Source organism: Carettochelys insculpta, chromosome 1 (assembly GCF_033958435.1).
Source record: "Carettochelys insculpta isolate YL-2023 chromosome 1, ASM3395843v1, whole genome shotgun sequence".
Classification (NCBI taxonomy): domain Eukaryota; kingdom Metazoa; phylum Chordata; order Testudines; family Carettochelyidae; genus Carettochelys; species Carettochelys insculpta.
The window spans coordinates 10,224,996-10,234,592 of record NC_134137.1 but is presented as its reverse complement, the minus strand read 5'-3'; the positions used below and the strand labels follow the sequence as shown (position 1 = coordinate 10,234,592).

At 49.3% G+C, this 9,597-nt stretch overlaps 1 protein-coding gene across 1 annotated transcript; it reads right to left on the bottom strand.

The window, feature by feature from the left end:
• Positions 1-7,256: 7,256 nt before the first annotated feature.
• On the bottom strand, positions 7,257-8,087 carry LOC142013564 (olfactory receptor 51G2-like). Its single transcript, XM_074995541.1, has one exon. The coding sequence runs from the start codon at positions 8,085-8,087 to the stop codon at positions 7,257-7,259; it is 831 nt and encodes a 276-aa protein (XP_074851642.1).
• Positions 8,088-9,597: the final 1,510 nt, after the last annotated feature.

The window sequence follows — 9,597 nt, the reverse complement described above, 5'->3', positions numbered from 1 at the left end:
CCAGGCACATCAAGATGGGGTGTGGATCTGGGAGGCCCTGAGCGAGACATTCTCCTACAGTCACTTGTAACTCTCCCTGGGACAACCTCCAGCAGGGGCTTTGAGCCATAGCCCTACTCCATTCCCACCAGGATGCCTGGCTTTGACCCCTCACCCATCCACAATCCCTGCACGACGAAGATGCCTATGGGTGTGGTGAAAAAATAACTGCTTTCCTGAAATAAAGTAAAATGTCTTCTAAAGAAACGGTGTAAAACCAAAGTATTTATTACAAAGTGAAGTGTAAAGAACAATGTACAGTGTTGTTGTTGGTGCAGCATTTGGTGAAGGGGGTGGGGCCTCAGAACATGGATTGGTTGGGGACCCACAAACCTGATGAGTAGTGGAACACTGAGTCGCATTGCCCTTGGTTAGCTCCAGCCATGTGTTCTGGGTCTCTCTCTGGACTGGCATTGGGCTAGGACCAGGGGAAAGTAAGGGAAGGGAAGGACTGTGGCAGGGTCTGGGTGTGTGGGGGATGCAGGGTCTGCAGCAGGGACTGCATGGACATGGGGGAAAGGGGTGTGTGGGGCAGGAGGATCGGGGACTCTTGGGTGACAGAACAGAACGGGGGCCTTATGGCAAGGGCATGAGGCAATAGATATCGCTCTTGGGTTAAGTGTGGTTCCTGGATGCAGTGAGGGAGCACCAACAGCAGCAGGGCCATGGAGGTGGCCATGGAAGACTGGGAGATCTGTCCTCCCAGACACTGCTGACAGCATCAAAGCTGGTTCCAGGCCCTCAACCTCCACTCTGTATCAGCTCTGAGCTGGTGTTCCCTTGGGACATGGATGGCCCAGAGGGCAGCATTGTGGGCTGCAGGGGATTCTAACAGACCCTCCTGCTGTGGGCTCAACATGGAGACAATGTGGGAGTGAAGTATCAGAGGGGTATCAATATGGGAGTGGTTGGCCTCATGGGGAGGTATGTGTGGCTCCACTCTGGGATGGTGCGGGTCCAGCTGTAAGGAACACAAGAAGAACAAACAGTGACATGTTCATGAAGTGTAGCCCCTAAGGCCCTGCTCCTCACAGTGAACACTGACCAATAGCCCCTGGGCCAAGGGATGGGAACGTCCTGGGAGCAAAGCTATGTGTGGCCTGTATAGCAGACATTGCGACATGGGATCTCTGAAGTGCCACTGGGACCATGCTGACTGCTGCATTGTATCCTGTGGCAATGAGCTTGAGGGCAAGGGGGCATGGCTGGCCTCACAAAGGACCCCTCATGGTTGATTGGTGAGCAAAGAGCAGCTTCATCCTCCCCTCAGCCCACATACACACCAGTGACTGGCAGCACTGCCCTCTGGAGAAAGTGCTGCATCTTGCTTGTTGTCATGCCATGTGCAGCACTCCTCTGAGTGTCTGGGTTCAGGCCGGCACCCTTGTGGTTAGCCCACTTCCAGATGTGGCAGGTGCTGGGATGGCCCCCTCAGGGGCCCAAGTCCTGTTTAGTTTCCATGAGTCTTGGAGTGAGATGCTGCCTATTCCCAGGGACGGTCTCCTGGGTCCAGATCATGAACAATACTTCTGCATTAGACTGAAGCACAATGTCCCACCTGGTCCATATGAGTGACACTCACAGTACACCCCATCTGTGTCCAACTCCCATGCCCTGGGTGTGTGATTCAAGAGGTACTCCTGGGAAGGATGTATTGCAGCTCTGTCAGTAACCAGGACATGGCCTGGCTGCTGGGGACTGGGTCCAACACCAGTAGAAGTCTGCTGGACTCTGAGTTTGGCTGTGGATCTAGTAGAGGTTGGGGCTGAGATTGACTCCACCTCCTCCTCCTGCAGTGTCTCCTGCTGATGTTGGGGGTCTCAAGCACCGTATCAATTTTCAGGTGTTGGGTATGTCGGGGGGTCATGTGAAGTGTCTGATGCCTGAATCTACTGATGCCTTCCACCCTAGGAAACTGTTCAGCTCTCAGTAGTAGTAGCATGTTGATGCTCCTGCCTTGGAGGTTTGGCAGTGACCCAGGCACACACATATAGCAGGTGAATGTATTAATCTTTGCAGTGTCCTGCTCCAGGGTCTAGCAAAGGAGGCTCCATTGCACCAGGGCACAGGCCATAATGTTATAAATGTCCTCCTTTCTGTGGTGGGCCTTGGGATCCTGCTGGCTTTCTTTTTCCACACATAAGTCCAGAAGACCCTGGATTTCTGTCACAACCCAGGAGACAGCACAGCATTTGGACCTGTGGAGTGGGTCCTGGGACCCCTCAGGTTGGTCTCTGGAGGGGCCAGTGGAATCCTGAATCCTCTTCCATTGTTGCTTGGACAGACAGTGCAGCTGTGAGGACATGGGACACATCTGTGTGTAGGTCTGCTTGTCTGTCACTCTCAACTTCCTCCAATGGAATTCCCTGGGCTCCCTGAAACTCTGATATCTCCAGTGACCGGATCGCCGAAGTCACCCCCATTGTCTGTGAACACCTGGAGCAGTCCCAAGAGGCCCAGAAGACTTACTACAACCGGCAGGCGAGGGTTCGGAAGTTAAGGGAGGAGACTGGGTGGTGGTTTTGGTCCCAACAGTGGCAAGGACCCTAGGAAGTGGTTGAAGTCCTGGGGGAGGTAAACTATAGGGTGAGGCAGCCAGACCACCGGAAGACAGAGCGAATTTACGATGTTAACCTGCTGAAACCCTGGCAGGACCAGGATGTGCAGCCAGTCACCCTGGGAATGGTGAAGTTAGAGGAAGACCAGGAGCAGCAAGTAAGAATATCTCCAGAGCTGACCCCAGCCCAGCGGAAGGAGGTCCTTAACACACTGAAATGGCACTCAGACATGTTCTCAACAAACCCTGGCTGCACAGCTGAGGTAGAACACTATATTGTCACGGACCCAGGGGTAAGGGTACAGCTCAGGCCCTACCGACTCCCAGAGGCAAAGAGCCAGGAGTTGCAAGAAGAAGTGAGGAAGATGCTGGAGCTGGGGGTAATTGAAGAATCCCATAGTCAATGGTCCAGCCCCATTGTTTTGATGCCTAAGCCCAATGGCACCGTCCAGTTCTGCAATGATTTCCGAAGGCTAAATGAAGTGTCCAAGTTTGATGCATACCCCATGCCACGTATAGATGAATTAATTGATCGGTTGGGGAAGGCTCACTTCCTGTCCACCCTGGACCTAACCAAGGGCTATTGGCAGATCCCCTTGGCCAAGGAGGCCCGGGAGAAAACGGCCTTTGCGACCCTGATGGTCTATATCAATACACTGTCCTCCCATTTGGGCTGCACGGTGCTCCAGCCACGTTCCGACAGCTGATTGATAAGCTACTACAGCCACACCGCACATATGCTGCAGCATACCTTGACGATGTCATCATCCATATCCCGGACTGGGACATGCACCTGGAGAATGTGAAGGTGGTGTGAGATACCCTGACGCGGGGGCTGGCCTCACAGCAAATCCAGCAAGATGTGCAATAGGACTGGCGGAAGCGAGATATCTGGGGTACATTGTGGGAAGGGGCATGGTGAAGCCCCGGCTGAATAAAGTGGCAGCTATACAGAATTGGCCCCAGCCAGTCCAGAAGAAGCAAGTCTGGGCATTCCTGGGTCTAGTGGGGTATTATGGGAGGTTTATTCCCCATTTTGCATCCAGGGCTTGCCCACTGATGGAACTCACGAGGGCCCAAGGCCCAGAGGTGATGAAGTGGACACCCCGCAGCAAAGGAGGTGTTGACCTGAAGGCAGACCTATGCAGTGATCCAGCCCTCATCACTCCTGATTTTGAGAAGGAATTCTTGCTGCAAACAGATGCCTCTGAAGTCGGCTTGGGGGTAGTAATGTCCCAAATGGTTGGAGACAAAAAGCATCCTGTCTTATACCTAAGCTGCAAGCTCCTCCCCAGAGAGTGAAACTATGCAATCATTGAAAAAGAATGTCTCACTGTTAAGTGGGCCATGGAGAGCCGGAGGTACTACCTCCTGGGATGGAAGTTCACCTTGGTTACAGACCACGCACCCCTGCAATGGATGAACCATAGCAAGGACCGGAATGCAAGAATAACCCAGTGGTTCCTGTCCCTGCAGCCATTCAACTTCCAAATACAATATAGGGCTGGGGTCCAGCATGGGAATCTTGGTTGCCTATCTGGGGTACACTGCATGCTGTCACAAGTAGCCCAACCCTAGGGTGTTGAGCTGGGGTGGGAGATATATGGCAGGGTGGGGCAAGGAGAGGGGAGGCAAGAGTAAAAAGAGAGCTGAGATAAAGCTGGCAACCAAAGTAGGAACAGCTGAGGAGTAGGCTGTCCTAAATCAATTAGGGCCCGCTGATCCTACTCAGGGCTACCTTTATAAGCTCTTCTCCATGCAGGGCAAGGGGAGGGTGGTGAAGGAGAATTTGGGAAATGAGTGAGAAGAAGGAAGGAGACTGAGAGAAACACCTGGGGCCACAAAAGAGGAGAGGAGCCTCAAAAATCCAGAGGGGCTGTACTGCCCCAACCCGGGGAGGGCCTGGAGCCTCACAAGAGACTTGGAGGAACTGGTCAGCTGAAGGAGCAAAACTAAGGAGGAGACTAGCTGCCACAACTACCACTCAAGGAAGGGATACCAGGGAGAAGTGTCTGGGAGAAGTGGCCCAGGGAGAGAAGCTGCAGAGGCCAGGGCGAAGTAAGTCAGCCCTCACAGGTAGCGACTGTCCAGGGTCCCTGGGCCGGAACGTGGAGTGAGTGGGTGGGGACCGGGTTCCCCCCCCAGACTGCCCCCTGCCCTGAAAAGGGTAACGTGGTGCATATGGTGGGGCCATGTAGCCAGACAAAGTCTCCCCCTTACAAGCCAGCTTGCTCGTTGCCCCCCCTCCACTGAGGAGCACACAGGGCACGGAAATGGCTGCTGACAGCACAGTCTTTGATGCCCTCATTGAGGCCCAGATATGCTAGCTTATCGTGACCCTGAGAAGCAGAAAGTACAGCTAGAAGGCTAACGGGCCAAACTGTCAACATGAGAGGGGGCGGACCCTCAGAAATCACCCCAGCTGGCATTGATCAATATGATGCACACACACAATCACCCAGAAGGGGATGTGCCCCGCCTGCACAAAAGAATGTCCTGTACTCCTAAATTGCTTATCTCTTGTCTTACAAGTGCAAACTAAGTAAGAAATGCCCTTGTAACAAACTGGTGTCACAAAGACAGACCAGTATGATCTGGCACCATAGATAAGAAAGAGAATACATAACCCAAAAGGGGTATAAAAGATGGGTCCAGCAGAACTCTAACTTTGAGTGCATTCCACCAACTACCTGCTGGTCGGGTCAGGTGATTGCCTCCCGAGGTCCACAACTGGGGACGCCCAACATCGTATTCTTCTTTCCGCGGAATTGAGTGACCGATCCAGCTTGGCTACGCTGGTATCGAGAGACGCAGAGAGGGTAAGATACACCCATGCTAGGTCTCTGACTTTTTTTGTGCACAGCTAAAGAATTAGAGCTCTGTAACTAGATGTCATTGTGCCAAGATATCATTGTGTTAGATGGTAACAGATATCTTTGTATTGGATTGTAACGTAACTTGTTAACACCTGTACTTTGCTAGCATATAAGAAGTAAACAATAGCCTTTTGTAACCGCACGCTTATAACTGTAGCTTAAATAAACTTGTAACTAGTTAAGCTCTGAGCCTAAACATTTTGTTAACCCTTTTGTTAGTGCAACACAGCCGGCACAACAAAAGAACTGTAACCATTTGGTTACTACAGCCTGGCCGTGGGTGAGAGTGCTAGGAGCTGCCTGCTCTAACAGTAAAAAAACTGGGTTGTTTAGGACCCAGGGGAGTACCTCACCGCACATTACCTGGCCACCGGCTAACAGGCCAGTGGACTAAACAGAGGACCCATGGCCCAGGAGTGAGACTGACCACACCACAACAAGACACTGGTGTTCAGAAAATGGACTCTTCAAAGTAGAGGGAAAGTCCCCACAGATATGGTAGATTGGTGTGCTGCTAGTCTACAGAATTTAAACTACTCTGCACTGGACAGGGAATGATGATAGGAAATAATTAGGGAGGCATCAGACACCAAGGGGTGCTGAGCCCATATTTTATGATAATGATGATGATGATGATATTCACATATTCAGGACTGCATTTTCATTAAAATCCGGGGGTAGGTTCTCCCAACAGTCACCTTGACACTCTTGTGGTGCCTTCAGTGGTACCTTAGAAACTCAGACAACCGTGCTGACAGCCCAAGCCCACTGCCCCAGATAGAGGAAGGGAATGAGGCTCCTCAAAATGCATCAAGCTCCCTGGGCATCTCTTATCATGGCCCAGCCCTGGCTTCTCTCTTGTGGAGTGGAGGGAGCCTTGAGTAATGGCAATGAGCCAAAGGGTGGGATTTTGGGACAATAGAAGGAAGAGAGGATGGGATGCTGGGGAAAGGAGTCAAGGGGAGGAAGAGTGGCAAGAGGTTCCTGTCTCTGTCATTGTTTTACCATTTGGAAAGGTGGCCGCCGTACAGTGAATATGCTGGGGAGCTGAGTACCATTTCCATCCCTTCCCAAGCAGATGTATCAGCAGAGAAGGAAGGAGGAGGAGGGGACCTGGACCTGACTCTCTTGTACGACTGCCATGGGTCAGCCTCTCACTCACTGACTCCTTAATCTGTGGGGAGTGGTCTCTGTAGGTGGGAGATTCAGAGCCAAGAAAGTGGGTCGGCCTTCCTGAATGGCTTCTCCTCGGTCTTCTGGCTTAATCATGTCTCTGACATGACTCAGTTGCAAGCAGCTGGCTGAGGGCTCAGGGTAAAGGTGGGTGTCCATGCTCCTTCAGTAGCCTCAATTCATAGCTGGTGAAGTGACTATGGAGCACTCTGCACCCAGAGCAGAAGGAACTGCCAGACCCACCAGAAACAGGAAAGTGACAAGCTGTGTGTCATGGGAAACAACATCCACATCTCTTCAATTTATTGACTGTACTGGGAGCAATTGTAAGATCAGAGAAACTGCCAATATATCTCTTTTCTGGGCCAACATCCCATGGTCCTCTGGAAATGATAGACTCAGCTGCTTTTTAAAAGACTGGTTCCTGCCATGGTCTCACACCCTCATTGCTCTATCCTCCCTCTCCACCCCATTACCCATTGCTCCAGGCTTTAAACCCTTCACAATCACTCTCTGCCGAGTGAAAATCAGTGGCTCTTGTCATCTCAGCTGAAAGGATACAGCATTGAACAGGAGGCATTTGCTTGTGTTTTTCGTCTCCCGTTTCCTTGTTATTTGAGAAATATCTGAAGGATCATCTCACGAAGGTGTTTGCTTTTCACACTGTACACGATGGGGTTCAGGAGAGGTGGGAACATAACGTAGACATAGCCTAGGAGAATCTGAACCAATGGAGGAAAGCTGTTCCCGAGTCTATGCATCAAAGTTAGGCTGAGAAATGGTGTATAGAAGGCAAGGACAACACAGAGGTGGGAGACACAGGTGTTCAAGGCCCTGAGGCACTCTGCACGGGATGTGATGCTCAGTACCGTTTTGAGGATCATCACATAAGAGAGTAAGATGAGCAATGAGTCCAAGCCTTCCGTTAAGAGTGCAATCAACAACCCATAGATGCTGTTGACTGTGATATTTGAACAAGCCATTTTCATTACCTCTCCATTTGTGCAGTAACTACGGGTTAGGATATTTGCTCGACAGTACTGGAACTGTTTAAGGAAAATGGGCAATGGAAGATTTAAGACCACCCCTCTCAGCACACACACCAGCCACATCTTCGCAATTCTCTGTGGTGTTAAGATGGAAGCATACCTTAAGGGGTCACGGATTGCAATGAGGCGATCGAAGCCCATCAACAAGAGGACTGAGGACTCAATACATATGAGAGTGTGGATGAAGTAGAGTTGGGCAAAACAGGCATCATGGCTGATCTCCCTTGATTTCAACAAGAATATTCGCAGCGTGGTCAGCATGGTGGTTATTGATAATCCAAGGTCTGTGATGGCTAGCATGGAAAGTAAAATGTACATGGGCTCATGGAGGCTTGGATTAGTTTTTATAATGAACATAATGAATGAATTTCCTACTATTGACACTGCATACATGATGCAGAAAGGGATAGAGATCCAGAGATAGTTGTGTTCCTGTCCAGGTATCCCGCTGAGAAGGAAGACTTCAGATTGAAATTTGCTGCCATTGATAGCTGACATAAGGTACTAGACAGGTCGGAGGAGTTTCTTCCTATACAAGCAGACAAACAAAAGAAACAAACAGGAGACTTTATGATAGTTAATACTTTAGGTATTCAAGAATGATCAGCAAAAACATGATATTGCAGCTGCAATACCCAACAGAAAGGTTGGAACTGCCAGAGTGGATCACAGTGCATCACCTCTAAACCAATATCAATTGGTCAGTTCCAGATGTTTCACAGAAAGATAGTCGAAGTCTGCCTATTATAGTTCCCTATCTTCCAGATGTAGTTACAGATGTGTTGGGGCAGGTGGGTGAAGGTCTGCAACAGGCTACCTGCACCTGCTAAGTGGACATTTTTGTTGTGTGAATCATGAAGTTTTAGAACCCTTCTAACATATTTTAAAACAAGCATCACTCTGTTTTCTGGATATTTTGGTTACCCACATAAACATCCTTCGCCTCTTTGAATCTTTCTTAGCTCTTACTATAATATGATATTCCATATTCATTATGAAAATATGCTTGTGATATGATTATAGCCTAAGTGAGATGTACTTTATGCAAGAGAAGTTCTGGAAATCATCATTGAAAAGATTATAGTCTCCTGAGTGTAACTATCCTGTTTCTATGCCTGTGTTCCAGGTGTGCTATTTTGGCTTCAACCTGAATCATGGATGCTGTAATTCTCCACAGACTTCTGTTCACAGGATCCTAATGCCCATTGTAGACTGTTGACCTGTCCCTATATGTGTGGAGTGGGAGGTCACACAAAGGAATCATAACTTACAGAAGTTCTGTAATAGATTAAGAAAACATTCAATGCTGGCAATGGGGAGCGGGAGACCTGTTGCTAGTTTACATTCTTTCTATTGTTTTTGCCTGTGTTCCAGCTCTGCTATTTTGTCTGATATCCACTGTGAACACTTCAGGTGGTATCATGATAAAGCTGGATGGGACAGATACCCTCCTCTCCCCCTCCAGACAGGACAATGGACTATGAAATGCCTGGCTTTCTATGGGTATTCCGAACTGTAATTGACTGAGGATGCTGTGATGCTACAGAGACACCAAGTCACCTTACACTAATCTCCATCCCATCTTGGATGGTTGACCTGTTCAGCTAGGAGATGGGACTCAAACAAAAGATTCTTAACCTTATACAAAGTCTATGTAAACCTGGTAAGGAGAACATTCAGTGCAAGGGGATGAGGACACCTGCTACCAGTTAGTATATTTTCTATTATTTTCACAGTAGTCTGATTTAGTGTTTTTTCCACTCCTTTTTCCCCCTTAAAATATTAAGGTACATTCCTTTTTAATAATATGATCTAGTTCTATAATATTTAACTGAGCGTGTAGAAGGTTGTTGATATCTTCCTCCACATTGAGGGTGGAGAACTTCTTATAACTTTGGGTTTG

What these genes read in the sequence shown, in the direction of transcription:
- LOC142013564 (XM_074995541.1), bottom strand. Translation starts at nt 8,087, where the DNA reads ATGTATGCAGTGTCAATAGTAGGAAATTCATTCATTATGTTCATTATA.